Below are 22027 nucleotides of genomic sequence, written 5' to 3'. Positions count from 1 at the left end.
AGCAACAGATCTCAACAGAATGGAACAGCAAATTGTGCATCATACACCATCCCATGAGGTCCACATATGTACCCTTTTTGATGTAAAAAGCATCTGTATTTTCTTACTGTCATCATATTTTAAACTTTTTGTGAATATTAACACTGATATTCAACAAGAGCAAAAAGAAATCCAACACTTGGGATCAGTTTTAAGTTCTCTCTTCATTAGTGTCTAACGTAGATGCCCTTTTCCAAAGCCTCTCCATCAATGGACAGCAGTCCTGGTGGCAGTGGAGCAAAAACTAAGCACTACATGGTACTGTGTGAATAATATTATCAAATTTTAGGTTGCTATCTATCAACAGTGTGCCACTAATCCCGGAAAACTTATTAAAATATTTCTTTAAGCTACTTCAAACTTACAGGAAATAGAATTACTGCCAACAAAGGTTTGTTTTGACCCTAAAAAAAGTCTCAGCAACCACAAGATTTCTCATTTCCACAGGTTCCAGTATGTGACTGAGCAATGAGAAGGGGAAAAAAATCTAAGAAAACACAAAGTGATTAAGATCATTTCCATGGAGGATGCAATTAAATATGTTTAGAGTTTATGTCATTATTCTGACATTTAATTTTTAAAATATTGTTTCTAACATCAACATTCTCTTTACTTTATAATGAGACATTCACCAGTATGTGCTTCCTTACGAGTCCCTGCTGTAAATTAATGCAAACTTTATTTGCACATGAAGAAAAACAACATTTCAAAGACTCTTTTTGACTGCCGAAGCCGGTGGGTTACCTTTATCTTGCTGCATAATTTATGCTCAGTGTGAAAAGTTTCAGAGTTCTTTTTTGATTTGTTTGATTGTTTTTTATTAATTTGTTTTTTTGTAAAACAGTGTCAGCAGAATACTTAGCTCATTTTTCATTTTAATTCTGTTTGTATTACCTGTCACTATTTAATATGTTTGCTCAATTATTAAGGTTATGTTTTGATTTCTTTTGCAATGTCTTGAAGGCATTTGTTGACTAAACATTCTGTTCAGTCTGTAGCTCCAAAAAAGCTGACAATCACTTTTTTGACAAGTTGCATCAGCCTGTAAGTATTACTTTATACATAAAAAATAAATAAACAAATTATAAAAGAGAGGTTTGGTCGAGGTTTTGCGCAAGATGGAAGATGATCCAGCAACTTCTGGTGTTTCGTAAATACTGAAAATTAAATGCTGTTCAATTTGAGTTTAAAATAATGGGCCTGTTTCCTTGACTGAGGGCACAAGTAAGTAAGAGCTCTATAATTCAGTTTAAAAAAATAAACAGTGTGCTGTAACACGTCATATCACATTCATCACAAAGCATCTGTGCCATCTTTGTGGTGTCTCACTTGAGTACATCAGTGAGTTGGAATCAAATCAGATGGAGTAACACTGCAGAAAATAACAGGCTGCAAGTCATTCTGCAAGTCATTATTCGGTGCAAAAAATTCAAATTCTTAAACCAGGCAAAGGTGACCCCTGTTGGCCATGCAATTGAATAAAAAAATTACGCTTAAACATATTCGTGGGAACACAAGTTACACAAGATGTTATGCTGAAATTCCAGTTTGTGAAATATTACTATCCCATTCAAATTCATTCCACAAAAAAAATAATAGCTGTCTTTCTCAACAATCATCAAAAACAGATGTGTGGTTTTGGAAATGCAGACTAGTGTTGTAAAACATATCATGTGTGATGTATAATGCTGCCTGTGTTATGAGGATATTCAGATATTCTGAGAAAGAATTGAGCTCAACCACCAGATGAACTGCTGGATGTTCTCTTTGCAAATCAAGAAGAATAGACGCTGAACAAGAGGGGAAGGCTGCAAACCAAACACCATGTGGCAAAATAGGATATTCAGACCACATAGCTCGTTTTAACCTATAGCACTGGTTACTTATCACATCAAAGTCAGCTTTTAGATCTGTTTAGGCAGCGTCTGCAAAAGTTTGCTGAGAGAATAACTGAGAAAAGGCACCACTGTGGTTAAAAACCAGATACACTTTAAATAGGATACAAATCTAAGCCACAACTATGTCTGCATGGCTCAGCAAAATGTGTGTTTTCCCTAACTTATTATGCTTTAGTTAAATATAAAAAACTAGAATAAAGGCTGTTGGAAACTTTGTATCTTGCAGGGGATTTGCAGCATTTGCAAAGCCGGAGAGTTCTTGGACCCCACAAGTTTAAGCAGCAGGTAGAGCTTGTCTGCATGGGGATTTGCAAACATGCATAAATAAAAAGGATGTAAAACTCATACACAGCATGAGGGCCATTCCCTGATAGGTCTCTCTACTTCTTCTTTGTAGTCCAGACTACACAAATCTTTCATTTCAACTATTTGAATTCAACCTGCCCACTTTCATGACTGGATTTTGCATGCTAGCAATGCTATGTGTTGACAACCACAAACACATGTGGATGGTGGAATGTGCGAGCACTAAATGGAGCAGAAAAAAAGGGGTTTCTATCTTTCTACCTATCTTGAGTTTGTGTTTCTCGTGCAATGACAAAATCTCATCCTGAATACACCCACTGTAGTCAGAACCATCCTGGAAGGTGATTTTTTGACCAAGTCTGAAAAATGGATGTAGTCTAAGAACTATTGCTGGTGTGATCCCAGTGCAAGATGACATCTGGGGAGGGATTAATCATTGATTGGTGACAGGCTTCATTATTGTAACATTCAATAATTCAAGCTTGAGTAAAATTCTGCAGATCGGATTAAAACTTGTAGCCTGTAAGAAAATGTGAATTACATGATTAAATCGGTGCCTGGTGGTATGAAGAGTTTTCTAGCTTTCTTAAATTCTTTAATATTTAAGCACCCCCCCCCCCCCCCCCCATCTCTCTCTCTCTCTCTCTCTCTCTGTGTGTGTGTGTGTGTGTGTGAGTGAGAGAGAGAGACTTAAGGCAAAAGTGAAAGATTTGGATCAAAAGTGTTGTAGACCGGCGCCCTCTTCTTGAATATTAAAATCTTGAATATTAAAAAATACTTCTAAGAGAGTTTTCACACCTAGCCTTCAAGCTAAAGGCAGACAGTATAAAAGAATAAGCTAACTGGTTTTCTTACATGTTTAAGGGATGTAAAATGTCGCAAATTTTATGAAATGTGCATGTGCTTTATGTAAAAGACGGAGGAGACAAAATACATTTTATTTAACTTACATGATAATGCGGAACTAAATTTCAATAGCGAACGTTTCTGGTCGGATGATAATTCCGTTGTACCGCGTTCTGTTTACAGAGCAACGTGGGTGACAACACTTACATGGCAGGATAGTGCAAAAAAAAAAACTCACGTCAGTGGTAATTGTTGTTTGTATATAACAAAATGGGTAAAAAGCGGCGCAACGACGAGTCTGCTGAGTCAGACACTCCGCGGAAAAAAGAAACGATTCCGGAGTTCAATGGGACAGTTTTTAAAGCCATGCTGAAGGACCCGACCACAGCCATGAAGGGTGAGTGATAGTATGTACAAATCATCAGCTTGAAGTAATAATATTGTGTTATGCATTCAGTCAACTATGCATTGTTTTATCGGCATCCCGCCTTTGCCCCCCTCCTTTTTTCGTCTGCAGGACTGGAGAAGTTTATATCGACCGCTAAGAAGTTGCCACGGTCCGACCTGTACGATGTGGTTGAAGGTTATATTAAAATCTCCATGGAGTGTGCAGAGATCTTCAAATTGCTCGAAGGAGAAAAACACGTAGAGAGTGAGGTAAGCTTTAGTTTCTCAGCGGACGGCTCTGGCCCGGCTCACTCTTTCTGAGGTTTCTGAGTTAAACTCTGATCGTGTTTCTGTACAGATGATGCTGATTTTTGGGAGCCTGGAGGCGATTCTTCTAAGGACAGCCAGTGACCTCTCCCATTTCAACATGGTTGGCAATGCCATTGTGAAGAAGACCGTTTTCAGCTACATGAAACTCCTGCAGGGGTCTTTCCGTTCAGCAAACCACAGGTTGATTTGTGGATTTCAGTAGAGCACAATGACACTCAGTTTAAAATCATTCTGGCCTCAAAACCAATGTTGTTTCCCTTTGAACACAGGTTTATCCGCCAGTGTCTCGGTCTTCTGTGCGCCTTGGTCACCCAGGGTCCAGAAGCTGCCAGAGAGGTCTTAAGTCACCTTCACATTAACAAATTTCTGTCTGGATTGGCAAAGATGAAGGATAAGCAGGTGCGATGCAGTATTTGTCCACAGGGTTTATGATGTGCATCAGATTAGTCGTATTCTGTAGATAAATCTTTTCTGGATATTATAATTTTACAGGGTAGACCTGATGTCCGCCAGGCTTTTATCCAGTTTGTGCTCTCTTTCGTGGTGTCTGGTGATAACGCAACAGTCGGACAAATATTAGAAATCAAAGGTAATATTTAGATATAAATTATAATTTATGCAGTGGACTGTCTGTGAGTAACATGTTCATTTGGTGTGTTAGAACTCCTGCCAGTGATCCTGAATACAGGTCTGAAGGAGGACCGGATGTCCACAGTCAACCTGATTTTGTCCACATTGAAAACTAAAGTAAGTACTAGTCCAGGACATTTGAGATCAGATCATGGATTTAGTAATAAGATGTATTCCTTTCTGTCTTTCTGTAGGTTGTTCTAAACAAAGCCATCAGTAAAACACAGAAAGTACGTTTCTTCACACCTGCTGTGTTGGCCAGCATCGCGTCGCTGTATAAATGGAATGGGATTGCAGATGCAACCGTGGATGATGACAGAGTAGGTCGCTTGTTGTTTTGCTGTTTTGTGTCAAAAGAAACAAAGATTGTGTCAGGTCAGTTTACTTTAACATGTCCAAGTAACGTTTGTATTTAATTACATGATATTTTTAAGATGTCGGAAAACACTGAGCTTTCTGGGATGACAGTCATCCGGGAACTCGCTCACAGTTTCCTTCTTGATCTGTGTTGCTCCCGTAAGCATGGTATCAGCTTTCATGATGTCAGCTTTGGCACAGCTGGCAGGTAAGTCATTAACATTCCAATTTCACATTGTCCTTTTCTGAGAACTTCTCATGTGGATCACTGGATTTTACTTCTTTGCAGGCCTGGTAACATTGTTTTGCTCCAGTTTTTGGTGGGGCTGAAACAGGCGACTGAGGATGAACTGGTGGCAGATCTGGTGGTGAATGTGCTGAAAGCTACCCCCGATATTTTGTCCAGATACTTCAAGGAGACTCAGTATGCATATGCTCCGCGCCTCAAAACTACTTGGCAAGACAATGTGAAGCTTCTTAAAAAGGTAACTGTTGGTGGTAAAAGTGTTAAAATAATATCTTATCAGTTTTTAGATGGTAATAGTCACCTTTACATTTCTATATCAGATCTACGAGGCCCAGCCAGAGATATCCACAGTCTTTCAAACTCAGGAGGTCATCCCTCTGCCTCGCCTGCTCTCCATGGTGATGGTGATATCTCTTCCTCCAGTCTGCAACAAGAGCTTCTTCACACAGGGCCTTATTGTAAGTGACTGAGCCTCATAAAATAAACTTATTACTGCAGTAAAGACTGAAAACTTTTTCTTTACTTAAATGTGTCTTCTCTGATTTGACAGCTTGCTAATACAGGAGCACACCTTACAACCCTGTCGGTGGTCAATTTCATCTTGAAAAGAGCCAGTAAGAACATAGAGTATCTTTTGGATAAGTCTGTGTGGTGCAGCTCAGACCTATACACTGCTGAGATGATGGGGGATTTAGTGCAGCAGTACAGGGAGATGCTCGGCAAGGTAGGTTCAGGAAAGTTCCTTAATAAAAGCAAATGATCCACCTTTAAAGGCTCGAATCATTGTTCATGCTCTGTTCCAGATTTTGCCTGACATGACAAGCATAATTGAAAAGTGGCAGTCACTTAGCAAGAAGGAGAAAGCTGGCTCTGAAGAAAAAAAGGATAAAAGCGAAGGGGATGCTAAACTGACTAAATGCAAAGTGCCTGGTAGTAGCATTCACAGTACATGATTATTGTTTATTCCAATGAATCCTATTTTTTAAAAAAAACCCCAAAAGGATCTGAGTTGATTGTCCTTTGTGCTTTATTTTGGAACAGCTGAAGATACAGCTGAGGTCATCTTGCTGAAGGCTCTGATTCTTCAGCTCATATGCCTTTACCAGAAAGTGGTGCCGCATCTGGTTAGCCAGTGCAAATTTGACTTCAGCAAGCTTTTAAAGGGTAATGTTTTTGGCATTATTAAGCTCCAACTTTTGCTTTTTTTAAAGCTTATTTTTTCCAATAAATGGCCTTTGACACTGGTTTTTATCTGTCCAGGCATTGTGTCAGAGAAAGGAATAAAGGATGAAGTCCCCCCAGTTTTGCAGCACCACGTACTGCAGTTGGCCTTGGATCTTCCCGCAAGCAAATTCTCCTGGTTCCGTATGCAGGTAAGGAAGTTAAATTCTCTGATTTATTTTTATTTTTGGTTTAAAACACATCTATTCTAAAACGTTTTTCTGTTTTCACAGGGTGCTGCAGATAAAGATTCATCATCTGGAGAGAAATCGGTATTTTACCTGCTTCTCAAGATGTTTGTGAGCAGCAGCCACCTGAAAGCCTCCACACAGATGCTTGTTCTAAAAGTAAGGAGCATTTTGCCTTTTCCTCTGTGCTTTCAGTCTGCATTATATGAGACATACTGTATATATTTAGATATTTGAATTAGTGCTTATTTATTCAAGATTGGTCCACTTAGGCAAACAAACTGTAAGCATGTTATATTTTTATATACGAGGGCATCATTCCTGGAGGGATTATATGTATGTATGTTAGCAGATATTTATCTTTTGTAGGGTACAGTTCAATCCTCCATTGAACTTCTTTAAGTTAATGAAATCAGAGCAGCTTAAGCTAAAGTCTTTTAAGGATTTTATTTTAAGAGGTTTATATTCGTGTGGACAAATTTCCTCCAGCAGTACTGCTAAAGCAATTGGTGTCCTGTGTTGTATTTAGGTACTAAAGGACACTGGTGTGTTCGAGCACACCTGGACTGAGCTTGAGCTCTGGCTTGAACAGCTGGCCAGACTAGAGCCAAACCAGCAAGAAACTGTTATTCAGTTCTTGGAGCGGGTAAGTCTTCCAGTTTTTTTTTTTCCTACTTTTCTACATAACCGTCATATTGGAGGTTGGAAAAAATAAAGGTTTTAATCCTTATGCCTGATAATAAACTCTTAAAATCTGTCTCTTGCTCCAGGTGTTGGTTAAACTGGTGTGCAGCTCCTATGAATACACAGATAAAGTGGCCAGCCTGGTCCAGGAAGCAGGTTATCTGCAAGCGAATCTGAGTAGCCAGGAGGGTGACACAGCCAGTGTCCCAGTTTCTCACATAGATGGTCAGCATTTAAATGTGGAATCAATGCTGAATTCTTTAGGGCTCAAGTATGTCCGTGAATGTTTATGCTTTTTACTTTTTCATCTCAGATGTCATAGACATGCTCGATATCATTATGGAGGCCAGTGATGGTGAGTTGGAGGAGTTCGGCCCAGCTGTAAGTGAAGATCTCATCATGCAAACCTTCCCCTTCAGTGCCCTGGTACCCGCTGCCCTGGAGGCCCGAAACAAGCTGCCAGCAGATAGTGGTAAATGATTTCTGCCTCACTTGTGACAAAGAGTGAAATCACAAATTTGCAAAAAAACTTTTAAAGCATGAAATTTGTTATGCAGTATAAGAAGTACAACTTTAAATATAGGGCCAGATTTACTAAACGGGACAAAATTGTATGCGAGTGCAATCACAGGCACAGTCAGTTCATTTCAATATCAAGCTCGGAAAATAATACGTTTTCTCCGCATTAAATATCGCTGTAATTAGTACTAAACTGTGTGTCGCAAACTTTAGGAACTTAATTTGCTTGATTTAAATATTCTTTGCCTATATTTTGCACTTTGTGAAAGAATCTCCAACAAACACATTTGCAACAAAATCTCTGAGTTCCCATCTCTTGTAGGTAATATTGGCAATCACTGCGCTCTCTTTGTAAATACATTGTGGGTTTTTGTTGTTGTTGTTTTTAATGCCAAAACCCAGTTTAGTGAATCTGGCCCATAGCCTGTAATTAATGTTTAAAAAGACATTTACCCATTCTGTTCATGGACACTTTGATTGAAAAGTAAATGTACTGTGATCTATGATGTTTGTAACCATCTGTCTTTGTGTCTCTTAGGGATGGTATATGAATACTTGGCTGCAGTGCTCTCAGATGTGCTGCACTGTCAGAGAGAGCCACTCCCTCTCTGTCTGGCTCTGCTGCAGTACGATAAAGAGTTTGTCTCCTCTGAATGCTTTACCTCTCCTCATTCAGCCATTGTATGTTTTCATCAATATTACTCCAAGTGGCTACCACAGCAGTGCCGTGAAGAATTGGTGGGTTTTTAGTGATACAACAAGATTGCCTAACCAGACATGGTTAGACATAGTACTTGGACTAATACTCTTGTTTATTTTGTTAGTTCCAGTCTTCTGAATGCCATGCAAAAGGATTATCAGATCAAACATCATACACTGCACTGATGAAAGCTGCCTACATCCAAGGTCCAGACACTTTGCTTAAGGATACCTTCAGGAAAAGTGCAGAAGAAGCTTTAGCTTCCCTTTCTCTGGCAGAGTTTCCAGTTGCAATCAAGCAGATATTACTCTACATCAGATCAACTGTGGAAAACTTTGGAACGGTAGGTGCGCAAAACAAGCCCCGTCCTCCTCACATTGTTGAATATCTAAACAGTGCATCATTTCCCTCTTCACAGTTCTCTAAAGACGTAGGAGCTTCCGTGTTGAGGACCTTGATGGAAATACTCGAAAAGATGGTGATCAAGCTCCAAGGCTTTCAGGAGGCAAAAAACTCTGAACTAGCTGTAGAGAAATCCCAAGAAGGGTCAGACCTCTTTCTGGAACTTAACCAGTCCTCCACGGTTGAAGTTAATATTCAGCAGGTTAGAAAAATAATGCGTTTACTGTGTTTTTTCAGACTTTGCAATATTCTCCTTTTTTGGAGGGAAGGATTTTTTTAATGAAACTCTCTTTCTTTAGATCCTTCTTTCAGCTCTTGGCTCCATCTTCAAGCATCCATATCTGGAGCAGTGGTTTCTGGCTCTGGAGCTATCTGCCATGCCTCCTCACTCTCTAAACCCTGTCAGACTTAAGCATTTGTGTTCACTGATGACAGATAATATTCTGGTCCTCCTGAAGCTCTGTGCCCCTGTTCTTCAAGAACTAAATCATCTAGAGCTTCTGAGGAGCTACATGGGAGCTTTGGAAAAAGCTGCTCTTCAGGAATTGGTGGAGAAGGGCTCTAAACCGGCAAAGAAACACTCCAGAACTTTCCAGGGCCTCCTGTCTCTGCACAACTACATGGATTCCGGTAATTTGAGGGAAGTTGTCTCCAAGTTGCTTCTCCTCCCACACAACAGCCTCATCTCCCCCAGTAGCAGTAAGGGGGCAAATTTTGAGCTCAGCATTTACGGTCAGGCAGCTCTACAGATCCTCACAGAGTGTAAATATACGGCCTCCCAGGACCATGGCACATTTCTGACACAGGCACACCTCTTTGGTCTGGGCACCCTGCTGCTGTCCTGTTCCAAGCCTGCACTGGAGGCATTCTTGCTCCAGTTTCTATCCAGTGAGCCAAGCAGTGCAAAACTCCTCCACACAGATGTGCTGTTGCACTGTCTCCAAAGACCACTCTCAGACTCTCTGGCTATCAGCTCTCTCCTGCTGCAGAATTGCTCCACTCACCGGCTCCGGTTTGAGATGTGGTGTCTTGAACCTGAAAACATGGAGAAGCTTTCTGACCAATCGGAAGCCTTCCTTCCACTGATTAATATGTACTTACGTGTGGCAAGCAGAGAGGACCCAGCCAGACCCAAAGATGGTACGTACTGAAACAAATAATTGTTACTCTTTTATCTCGTATTGCTATAGATATACTAATTGAGGTATGCTTGGTTGCTGTTGTTTCATAGTGCAAAAAGACATTTTGAAAGCCTTGAAGCAAGTGTTACTCGCCAAGTTCTCCCAGTGTGTTCTGGGAAACCTGACAGAAGAGTCCGGAGCCCAGCTTACGGAAACTCTAGGCAGTTTGATAAAGCTCTCTGCAAACAGCAAGGACATCAGGGATTTGATCAACAGTCTTCCCAGTGCTCTTCAAAATGTGGACAGTTTTGAAAGGTGAAATTTATAGTCGCACTACAAAACTACAAAAAATAAATAAATGATCCTGTCAAAACTTACTTGATGAATATTCTTTGCTCTTTCAGATGGCAACTAGTAGATGTTATCAGTGACAAGCTGGCTGATTGCCCAGAAGAACAGGAAAAATGGAGGAAGTCTGTCGCCACTGCAGCTATCAAGTGTCTCATTGCCTCTTACAGCCACTCGAAAGATCAGGCTACTTCCCCATTAGAGCAGGAGCACAGCATCTTAAAAAGACTACAGCGAGTGCTAGTGGGTTTACTTTACGCATACATTTTGTAAGTTTTAAACTTTTTGCATTTCCTAACTTAATTTCTTTATACAGATATCCAAAGAAGACATCACTGCATCTGAGTGGAACAATTTTGTCAAAAATGGACTAAAGTAGGTTATCTATTTAAATCCGTTTTGCTATTTAATGTTTCATAACTTTTGCTGAGTGACTGAAAAATATTCTTAAATCTTTCAGATATCGCTACAGAGATCACCACTTCCTGAACACTCTGAGCAGCCTGTTGGAAGTGATGTATTGTGGCACTGAGGTTCAAAAGGACCTGATACCTTTACCCACTCTTTACACAATGATCTCCAGCCATTCTCTGTTCCTGCCCACCATGCTGGACTCTGAAGGGTCTAACAGCTGCCAGATTAAAGGTACAATGCAATAAAGTTTTTTTTTTTTTTTAAAGATTCCAAATCACAATTTAATCACAAAAACACACATTTGTTGTCAATTTAGAAGAGTTGGTATTCCTCCTACTCGGTCTGGTGAAGAAAAGCCCGAGTGTCTGCAACATCAATCATTTTGTTGTACTTTTGGGAGCATACGGAGCTACGCTGAGTACTTCAGGTAAAACAAGAAAACCTGTTTTCTTTTTTCTTTTTTTGCGTTTTTATTGTCTTATCCTCTTATATCTTCTTCTGTTTTGCAGATCAAAAATTGTTGCTGCTTCTTCAGGAATATGAAAGAAACCAAGTCAGCCTGCTGAAGTTCCAGTAGGTTGAATTCATCTTTTTATGTTCTAAATGCTAGAAGTGTGCTTGTTTAATACAAAAACTCAGTGTGAGTTTTCAACTGCAGGTCATTGTTGTGGGGCCCAACGGCAGTGGAGCACCACAAGACCAGTAAAAGCCTGGGAGCTTCTCTGTGGAAGCAGACCAGCTCAGATGACCTGTTGGCTCTCCTCAAACCTGACAAGATGTTGCAAACTATTGCACACTTTCCACAGCAGCGCAAAATCATCCCGCAGGTTAATGTTTAACATCATATTTACTTTTCAGATTTACACCGATCAGGCATAATGTTATGACCACTGACTGATGAAGTGAATAACACTTATTATGTGTTTATCGTGCCGTATGTTAGTGGGTGGGATCAATGAGGGAACAAGTGAACATTTTGTCCTCGGAGTTGATTTGGTGGAAGGAGGAAAAATTGGCAGTTGTGGATTTTAGCAAGGGCCAAATTCTGATCCCTGGTCCCTGTTCTCAGTTCCAGCAGATAAACGTCTATAGGTCAAACTCCTGAAAAAGTTCATGCTGGTTCTGATAGAAAGGTGTCAGAATGCACAGTTTATCATAGATTGGTGTGTATTGGGCCGGACAGCTCCAGGCCAGTCAAAGTGCCCATGTTGACCCCTGCCTGCTGTCAGGGGCACCAACAATGGGCACATGAGCATCACAACTGGACCTCGGATGGCTAGCTGCATCACTTACCTGGGGAACACCTAGCACCAGGATGCATTATGGGGAAAAAAGCAAGCCACCGGAGGCAGCCTGATGCTTTGGGAAATCTGTAGCTGGGAAACCCTGGGTCCTGCCATCCATTTAGATGTTATTTTGACACGTAGCACCTACCTAAGCATTGTTCCAGACCATGTACAGTTTTTCATGGAAAAAGGCCTCTTTCAGCAAGATAATGCACCACAAATGCTTTGGTTCAGGAGTAGTTTGAGGAGCACAACAACAAGATTGAAACTTGAATTGTCCTCTGAATTCTCCAGATCTCAATCCAGTCAAGCATCTGTAGGATGTGCTGGGCAAACTAGTCTGATTCATGGGGCCCCGCCTTGCAACTTACAGGGCTTAAATGATCTGTTGCTAACATGGACTCCACCAGATTCTTCAGGGGTCTGGTGGAGTCCATGCCCAGACGGGTCAGGGCTGCGCTGGCAGCAAAAGATAAGGTTATGCCTGATCGGTGTCAATTAGTGGTAAATGACACACTGCATTATATGTTTGTGTAATGTACATGTTCTTACCCTCTCTCAGGAAAGCACGGAGCCACTCTACAATAATAATAAAGTGAAAGACCTTGGGAATTTGTATGATCCGTGTTTTCTGTTGCCTCTGTTCAGCGCCATATTGCGGCCAGGTATCATATTTCACTGGTTGTCGTCACTCAGTATAATTAGTTTAAATTATCACTTCTTATATCTGTTGCGTATTTCCTCCTCTTTGACAGAATGTGTTATTGACTGCCTGAAGTTTGTATCCAGCCACGCTCTTGGAGTAACTGTAATGGCTCTGAGTAGCTATGATCCAAAGGTGAGGGCGGCAGCGTACCACGTGCTTAGCTGCTTCTACCAACATCTGGAGGGTGCTCAGTTCAGAGAAAAGAGACAGGTAAAATATTAGAGACATCTTGTGTGTGTGTGTGTGTGTGTGTGTGTGTGTAAATGTTGTGTGTTTGGAAACACTGACGGGCTTGTTTTTGTCTCACAGCTGCTCTACTTGATGGACATGGTAAAAAATGGAATTCAGCAACAGAATCAAAGACTCCCATTTGTCATGACCACTTACATCACCAAAGTGGCTCAGCAGATGCTCAAACCTGGTGTGTAACCCTGAAAACTTGAATATCTTTCTGCTGACATAAGTTTTATTATTTACTAAGAGATGCTTTTTGGGTTGAAAGTAGGTTTTAGGCTAATCTATCCTGAATAAGAATCACAGTCATGGTTTGCACTTGTTTTTCTATCTACCGTTTCCTGTAATAACAAAAGAATCCTTGACCTTCACGTGTTTGTTCGCTTTTCCCAGAGGACCACATGTACGTGGTGCTGAACAGATTTCTGCTATCCCACCAGAGTTTGGACTTCAGAAGAGTCCCTGAGTTTTTTAAGCTTTTCTACAGTTTTGACTTGGAGGTAAAGAAACTGGTGAAAACACTGTTTTTGTATTCTGGTGCCGTCTGGTGTTAAACATGATTGGTGACGCTTCCTTGAACTTAAATGACTGTCCAAATAAACTCCTCTTGGATGAGCAACCTTTATCGGTTTGTTTGCTTAGCTCAGGCCTTTTTTTAGACTGTTTTTGTGAAGGGTTGAAAGACGTGGGAGTCGTGATTGTTTGTGTTTTCTTTCTTTCTGCAGCACAAGGTGGAACGTGAGTGGATTCTAAGCGTGCTGGAGCAAGGGATGAAAGATGGACACTGCTATGACCTGTGCAACCAGCAAGGCATCTTTCAGATCCTTTTAGGCTTCAGCAGCAGCCCTCTGTGTGATGAACACTTCCAGGTACACGCTTGTCTGTCTGTAGTTGTGTCACCATTTTTTCTAGTTGAGTTTTGAAGAAATCTTCATTTTAGATCAAGACAATATGTCCTAAAAAAGTTAAATCTAAAGGAAGATTGAGCCTTTCAAACTTTTGTATTACTATTGGGTGATATATTGACATTTTCAGACCAACCAGGGCCTTTATGGTTTGTTTTGTCTCACTAATCTCTCTCCTGACAGCATTTTTATATCTGTGACTGTTCAAGGTTTGGCATGACAGCGAGCTTGTCTTTCTTGCTGATTTATGTGAATATGCTCTCACTGATACAGTTTCCTCCAAGGGCATAGATTTGTGTCAAAATATTTACCATGCTATCAATTTCTTTCTAAGCAAGACTTGATGTCTATGTTCTTAAATTCAACCCCTACAGCAACCAGTTTCACACGTGTATAATATGATTCTACATAGAATAAGATTAGGATTTGCTGGTTAATTGGTTCTTGGTTGAAAACCATTTCAGACGACTCATGGTACACTCAAATGTTTCCACATTACCACGTCGTTCAAACAGTAATTTATCCATCTGTTTGCCCGCTATGTTCTAGATGTCAAACATATTCCTGTGTCTTTAGGACATGTGCTTTCTCCTTGAATCTATTTTATAGTTACTTCTGTAATAGAAGGTTTATGGATGTACTAAAGGAGGACATGTACAGGGTTGGTGTGATAGAGGAGGATGCTAAGAATATGGTGAGATCGGGGGCAAATGAGCTGCTGTGATTTCAGTCATTTCTAGCAAACTGTTAAAATCCGACCCCTTTGCTGCCAGCTTTGGGGGAGTTCACTATTCAGGTGGATCTCTGGGGCCAACTTAATGCAGTTGCTTTTGCCTCTCTGCACATCCAGCAACTTATTTTGTGTGATGAGAAGGAAAGAAAACATCATGCTGTACCCGGTGGATTCAGGAAACTGTTGTTTTTGGGGCTCGAAAAGATTAGAAAATTAGTTTGCATGCAGAACAAAAGTTATTATAGTTAACTACAGCTAAACTTAAAATCTAAAACTGGGAATGAAAACAAATTATAGTTTACTAAAGTAAAAATAAAAACCAGATTGTTTAAATAAACAAAAACTACTGAAATAATCTTTTTGAACTTGGAAAACTAAAATAAAAATATAGAAGAAATATCCTTAGTTTTAGTATTAATGTTAGTTTGGCACAATTTGTTATTTACTTAATATAATTAAGTTGTCTGATGAGCCCTCGATCAATTTTTGTGACTATGGATGTGTGACTGTGTGTTAGCTGCTTTCAAAAAGTTGTTTTTATTGTAATAGCCATACTAAATGCTACCGTTAGCATATAACTGCTGTGATATTAATAAAGAAAAGGACTTAAATTAACGCTGAAACTGATACAATTGATAAAAATTAGCGGTTACCAGTGCTACCCCTCAGCCTCCTAGTAGATGCACCTATTGTATGATTATGAAAATCCTAGGTGACTTTCTTCTTGAGTTAACGCATTCACAGAATTTTCAGAAAACTTGACCTCTGAATTTGAGGTCGAGGTCACTGAGATTTGAACTCATACTTCACCTCGTTCTTAAGTTATCGCATTCACACTTGTTCGTCCCGGGTGAGGTGACGACAATACCCCATCAGCATTTGACGTCTGAGGACTGAAAACTAACCTGAAACAAGCAAACCCACTCTGGAAACCTATTGAAGCTAAAATGAATTTTAAAAAAAAAATTAAAACAAGATAAAAACTCACTAGAAAATAGAAAAACTATAACAACTCTGTGCAGAATGGACTACACATTACTCAGCTATTACTGCGTATAATGAAAAACACCAATAATAAGATAGTTATTCATTACACTAGTAGGTTATAGAGCCAAATCCTTCACATAATGAAGAAAGAGATCAGAAAGTACCACTGTAAAGTTCTGAAAACGAACACATTATTGAGGATAAGGTGCGTGATTCTCTGAAATGTACACAAACAGGAAAAATAAGAATATCACGTACATGTATTTCTCACTTTTTAGGCACAGATCATCAGGGTGTTGTGTCAGGCTGCTCATGTGACCAAAGCGGTGCATAACCTCACCAAGACCTCTGGGCTCCTAACCTGGATAATGCAAATAGTTGAAAAAAGGTGAGCCTTAAATTAAGGTTTGCTGTTAAATTTTGGTTCTTTATTTTGATATTTAAATTTTTATTTTGATATTTTAATGATGATTTTCATCAGTTACATATTTGTTACATATGTCTGTTTTTAATTGACAGGAATCTGGATTGGCAGCTGCTGTGCGCCATCATCGATCTGTTTCATGTGCTGTGGTTTACGGCCCTCGGGCAGAAGGAGAAGCAGGTGGATGAAGCAAAGACCTCCTTATCTGCTGAGGAGAAACCTCAGAGCTTTGTGAAATGTCTTCCTCCGCCACTCATCAGTGAATTCTTATGTGTGGCGTCAACTATCACGAGACATCTCGGGTAACGTGTCTCATCCATCATTCAGGGCTGTTAGAAAGTCCACACCTCGGGCACTTTACCCAAAACTTTTATTCACACGTGCAGTGATGAAACCTAAGATGTCCAGTAAATGTTAACTGTCTTTTGATGAAAGATGTCATCGTTTCATCTCCTTCTGACAGGTTGGGTTTGAAGGCTGCTCAGCTCAGCTTGTTTCTACAGACTCTTTGCTCTGTGCTGAAGCATCGTGCGACTGCTCTCCATGTAAGCAAACAGGCAGACCGGCTCACGCTCCAGCCACAGCCTCTGTCCTGCACCGAAGCCCTCGCTCTGCTTCACTGCTGGGCCTCCTCGTCCCACAATACAGAACTTCTTACCCAAATACAAGCCTTGTCAGAAAAGCACAAAGTGAAGGAGGTGATGGGTGAGTGCTTTTAACAAATTCTAACATACAGAGAATCTTGTACAGTTGCCACGGTAGTCTTTGATGGACATCCTCCAAGCCCATAATGGAAAAGGAGATACTGATCATTTTTCAACCCTAAACAAGCCTTATTTAAACAGCTAATTAAAAAAACTACCAGTTGAAACTTAACAGCATGAACATGATAAACATATATGAGGTGTTTGAATGAAACTAACTGGCATAAAAATGTGGTATGATCCACTTTGTACCCATGTTTGCAGTTGTGATTAAGATACTTTGTAATATCTTTACTTTGTGTAGCTTTGATAACTACTTGCTATCTCTAAATAGTAGATACTTCATATTTGATATTTATATGGTTTTATGAATGTGCCTGATTTGCAGCCAAACTCAGAAACTTGGCCTTAGAATTAAAAGTAAATGCAAAGGAACGGCTGACGAAAGAACAGCAATAAAAATCAGGCTTAACAAGTGTTATGTTTATAAAGAAGTGGAAAATTTAGAGTTTTGTTATTTTGCATTGTCACATTGTATATCGTTTTGTCCATATTCCTCTTTAGGGATGAGAAAGGATAAGGCCCGAGTTAAGAGCTCCCTTTCCCACGTCTATGTGCGAAAAGAAAAGTTGGCAGAAGACACAGAGACCGAAAATGAAGATAAGAGTCTTCTGACAGAGTGTAAACTTTACCTCACCAATATCTTTGTTCACTGGGAGCCTGCTTTCCAACTCTCTGAACCCCAGCCAGCTCTGCCAACAGACAAGCTGGATCCCAGCTGGCTGGCCAGGATTACTGCGCACCTGGTTACAAAGTGGTCCCTGAGGTGCTTGGTGGAGGACGCGTATGATGAAAACGGGGCAAAAGAATTCTTGCTCTGGCTTGAAAAGGCTGTGATCAAACACACAAAAATTGTGGATGTTGTACTGCTTGATCTTGGCTTGAAAGCGGACCTCCTTCGGCTCTACCATCAGGCCTTTGAAGCTCACTGTCACTCCAGCATTTCAGCAAGAGCAGAAACCTTACAGCTTTTCACCAAGATTATGATCTCCTTGCTAGAGATCCAAGGCAACCTTCCAGAGCTGCATCAGGCAGTTGTCTCTGCTTGCATCCCAGAGGCCACACATGATCAGGCTAGACTTGGTAAGAGCCTGCTACTTTTTCCAAACCCTCATTCTGAAATTGTAACTGATGAGTTATCTCAGTTAAACAAGTGGGATGTAGTGTTAACATATATAGTATGAAAGGATTTAAAATTGAGATTATCGTCCCGGTCCCTAGATGTCACAATGCTTCTGCTGCTGCTGCAGGAAACTTACATTAACAAACATAATTACTTACAAAAGATGAACACAAAGATGGAAGCCCTGGCAAAAGCATACTGCTTTTACACTTTTGGTAATTACCAGAATCGTTTATTTTGTCATTTTTAATCTGCCAGGATGCAAAATATCTTTAATTGAAATGATATTTTTAGGACTTAAATACAATTATTGTTATTAGCCATGGCTTTTCAAAATTACTGGTTTATAAAAGGGAAGGAACAATAGTAAAGCACATTTTTATATTTTTATTAAGAGGATAAATTAGAGTTGCTTACTTGCATTCCAGAAGAGAAAAAATAGTTTTACTGGTTAAATGATTAATTTCTGACTCCTCAGAGAAGCTCAAATGTGGGAATAAAAATGTTTGAAATTCCTCACTCGTGCTCGAAACGGTGAAATGTTGAGAACTCGCTGAAAAGGAAAAGGAAAAAGTTTGCACTTCGTGGTGCTGCATGGTCTTTGAGACAAACAGGGAAATACAGAAATTATTGTCACAGTGAGGTCGAGCATGCCCTGAAGTCAACTGCTGAACTGGTATTCACGAAAAGGCCCAGAGGAAGAAAATGAAGCAGAAAATGAAAACTTACAGAAGTGGATGTGAATCAACTTAAGATTTTAAGTACTAGAGACAGAAGGAAGACCAGTGTTGATCTTCAAGTAGAGATAAACGCTTCTTGATCACTCTGAGAAGGTCTCCACAATTACCTCCACAATTTATTCAGACAACTGAATAAAGAAGACTTAAAAGGAAGAGTAGCTGCTGGTATAAAGACATTATTGGGGCCTGTAAACATCCAGAAACATCTCGGATTTGCCAAAGAACACAGATGGTAGACTGTAGATAACTGGAAAGAGGTACTTTGGAGAGACGAATCTAAGTTTAAACTCTTGCACAGAAACTGTTTGGCTCATATACCAACAGGACAAAGACCCCAAGCATACTTGAAAGCTGTGCAGAAACTATTTGACTAAGAAAAAGGAATTTAGACTGATGGTCTGATCATGTCAAAGTCCAGACTTGAATCCTTCAGAGATAGTTTGCACAAACAAAGAGAACAGCTGGAAACTATTAACTTAGTAACAAAAGAGATTGCAATGCCAGCAAGAATGACAACTCCTGTTAGGATCAAAGGATTTTGCCTAATAAATGGCATAATATTTAGTTTTAAACACGTTTTAGAGATTTCTTAAATATTCTTTTCTTTTTTTTTTGACAGGTGGTCTAAGAAATGGTTGAATATTCTATATTTGGTGTTTTTTAACAAAATGAAGTTATGAATTCAACTGTATATTCCCTACATTGATTAGATACTCTGTATTTGCCACATTTGTCAAAGCCTACAGTAATAATATATATTGTCAAACATATTTTAATCGTGATGTAGAATCCATCGTACGTAAAAATATACATTTAAATATAGAAGAAAATAGTAAATACATGTTTACATTTTCTTTTTCAGTATCTTTAAAGTCCCAAAGTGACAATAAGTTTTAATAGGTTGTTTTGTAAATGAGTTTGATGTCTTGTTTTCTTGTTTCCAGAAGCAGGGTTGTCTCTGCTGTCACTGTACATCCATGAGGTGTGGAGTGGAGCCACATCGGCTGATCTCTTCCTGTCTCATGTCAGTTTGGTGACCGGAGCCAAGTGCGAGAAAGTGAAATCATCCCAGAAGAAAGTAGACATAAGAGCCATCTGTAATGACATCATCACCATGAAGAGTTGAATATATAAATTATATGTGAACACTTAATGTGTTCTTTAAAATAGACCAAATGAGACTTCACATACTTCTGTTCAGCTGCATTTATTTCCTGTAAAGACTTAAAACATTTTGTAAACTTTTGTAAAACAGTCTTGTCATAAAATGTTGATTTACAAATCTGTTGTCAATTTGAACGTTATTTTAACCGTTTTTTATTTTGAAATTTGCTGCTTTATTATTCATTTTCAGTCCAGTCCTTGTACCTGATATTTTTATAGGAATATCTTTTGTTAAGCCACCTAATTCTGACCTATGAATCATTCAAGTATAAAGAAAATTCACTTAATGATAAACTAGTGTTGTGTAAACATAACAAACAACTTGACAAAAGACTAATTTTAAATTGTATCTTTAAAAATAATTGGTACTTCTGGTTTTGTGTGTATTAATTGTCCTTATATTGGGAAGTCACAAAGAAGGAAGAGCATGTGGATGGAAGCATAACTTAGTTAAGCTATGCTTTGTTTGCAGGTGGAATTCTTGACATTGTTTCCTTTAGTGTAAAACTAAAGACATATGTATCAAAATAATACATCTAAGATTTTTGTTCATATTTTTATGTAGAGTACTGTCCCAAAGTCTTGGGCCATCCCTACATTCCTTCATATTTTTCTTGCAAGGAACCAGAAATCTAGTAATTTTTAGTCATGTTCATGCAAAACGGGGGGAAAAAAACAACAAATGACGTGACGCAGGACCTGTGAGATGCATTTAAACCTTCAGTTTTGTTCATCTACTGCTCACCAAGACCTTTAGAAATAGTCTCAGTGGAAGGGTTGCTGGCAAGAAGCCATTCTTAAGGAAGGAAAATGAAGTGAAAAGGCTGAGGTGTGACAAGTTACACAAGAACTGTCCTGAAAATCGGTGGCAAACGGTCTTATGGTGTGATAAATCCAAATGTAAAATTTTTCATTCAAACCACTGTGGAAATGTACGGAGGAGGTACAACAGTGGGTGTCTATAGCCATTTTTTTTTTTAAGTGGAGGCTCTGTCATGGTTTGGGGCTGCCTTTCAGCCTGTGGTATTTGACATCTTGTCATTAACACAGTAAAGTACTTTTAGAGTTTGATTGGCAACAACTTCATTTTTCAGCATGACAATGAAAAAACACTATACTAAAACACTGAAAAAACACAATGAAAGTTGTGGATTGATTTGGACCTCAATGAAGAGCTTTGAATGTTCTTCAAGAAGCTTGGAGAACCATTCCTGAAGAATTCTTAAAGAAACTACTAAAAGTCAGTCATACAAAAGGCGACTTTAAAACTTGTTAGAACTATACAAAGTCTGTTTTGCCTTGTATACCGTATGTCCCTGTATGTTTACATGTTCCCATTTACCTAGTAAAATGCAAAGAAATGAGAGGTGGAAAACTTGACTTTTCCAAAGTACTGTATGTACAAATTTTGAGCAGAAGGTTTTGGGACTAAAATGAAAATGGAAGGAGCAAAGCTGCCTAATATACTCTCGCTGTCCTTGCTCTTATGTACACACACACACACTGTGGTTTAAAGCTCAAAGCAGCTGTTACGTAACATTTTTTTAATGGTTAAGGAAGCCTTGAACTTTGCAGTGATCTTGCGAGATGTTAGGAATGATGGTCACTTCTTCTCATTTTAAATTTCATTAGTGCTGTTGCACCTTATCATCGCATTTTGAATTTGAGTCCATCGCCTCCGTTTTTCACTATGTTCTCATAAAGATCGAGTCTCTGAATTAGTTGACGTGTGATTCCTGCAAAGACAACAAGACAATTTTAAGTATGAGCAGCCCTTTAGGGATTACGCATATTGAAACACATATACATGTTTCATTTAGAAAACGCACTTTAAAGGCAATTGACCTTTACACTTACTTTGGTAGGTTTCCACTGCGAGACAGTAGATTCAAAGTGAGAAAAAGACATGCCACAAAGGTAATGACGACTACCCAAAATATTATAACAACGGAATCTGGAAGGAGAATAGAAAATGTGTTATCTTCGTGTAATAAAAGCAAGACAGAACAATTATGTAAAGCGTTAAAATAAACAACTTACATTTATAGTACTTTAACTTTCTCTCATCCACAATCACGGGATCCAGGTAATCATAATAGTATTCATATATAATCCCGCTGGTAGAGTTCTCCATTCCAGCCATCTGAGAGGGAACGTGTTACTGTCTCATTCACAAAAATCAGCTAAAGAAAATAATAGCCATTTACTGCTATTTCTACCATGAATCGTCTTAGAGGAATATCCGTGAAATCCTCACCCGCGTGTGTGTTTAGCGATTCAAGTCCAGCTGTTTCTTCTGTCAGTACTACTCGTTTTGTATTTTA

General features: G+C 39.3%; 1 protein-coding gene across 1 annotated transcript; it reads left to right on the top strand.

Moving 5' to 3' along the window:
• Window positions 1–3229: 3229 nt before the first annotated feature.
• On the top strand, window positions 3230–19821 carry urb1 (URB1 ribosome biogenesis homolog). Its single transcript, XM_040037370.1, has 39 exons — window positions 3230–3486; window positions 3607–3746; window positions 3835–3986; window positions 4076–4205; window positions 4299–4395; window positions 4468–4553; window positions 4631–4756; window positions 4871–5001; window positions 5083–5278; window positions 5361–5498; window positions 5591–5764; window positions 5844–5970; window positions 6082–6204; window positions 6301–6413; window positions 6495–6608; window positions 6979–7095; window positions 7220–7358; window positions 7447–7605; window positions 8191–8390; window positions 8477–8695; window positions 8771–8956; window positions 9054–9894; window positions 9986–10190; window positions 10280–10466; window positions 10540–10598; window positions 10684–10868; window positions 10954–11064; window positions 11147–11210; window positions 11296–11464; window positions 12486–12588; window positions 12679–12839; window positions 12939–13050; window positions 13257–13363; window positions 13589–13732; window positions 15767–15876; window positions 16008–16214; window positions 16376–16617; window positions 17181–17759; window positions 19484–19821. The coding sequence occupies exons 1-39, from the start codon at window positions 3360–3362 to the stop codon at window positions 19663–19665; spliced, it is 6762 nt and encodes a 2253-aa protein (XP_039893304.1). The 5' UTR covers window positions 3230–3359; the 3' UTR covers window positions 19666–19821.
• Window positions 19822–22027: the final 2206 nt, after the last annotated feature.

The sequence above is a fragment of the Simochromis diagramma genome, unplaced genomic scaffold (genome assembly GCF_900408965.1).
Source record: "Simochromis diagramma unplaced genomic scaffold, fSimDia1.1 OVJJ01000463.1, whole genome shotgun sequence".
Taxonomy (NCBI): domain Eukaryota; kingdom Metazoa; phylum Chordata; class Actinopteri; order Cichliformes; family Cichlidae; genus Simochromis; species Simochromis diagramma.
Note: the sequence above shows the minus strand (reverse complement) of the source record. Positions and strands in the feature narration are given on the sequence as shown.

Excerpts from the sequence above, each read along its gene's own strand:
- urb1 (XM_040037370.1), top strand. The coding sequence starts at position 3,360 with ATGGGTAAAAAGCGGCGCAACGACGAGTCTGCTGAGTCAGACACTCCG. Across the intron at positions 5,499-5,590 it reads TCTTCACACAGGGCCTTATT|CTTGCTAATACAGGAGCACA; the intron begins GTAAGTGACTGA and ends CTGATTTGACAG. Across the intron at positions 13,733-15,766 it reads TGTGTGATGAACACTTCCAG|GCACAGATCATCAGGGTGTT; the intron begins GTACACGCTTGT and ends CTCACTTTTTAG.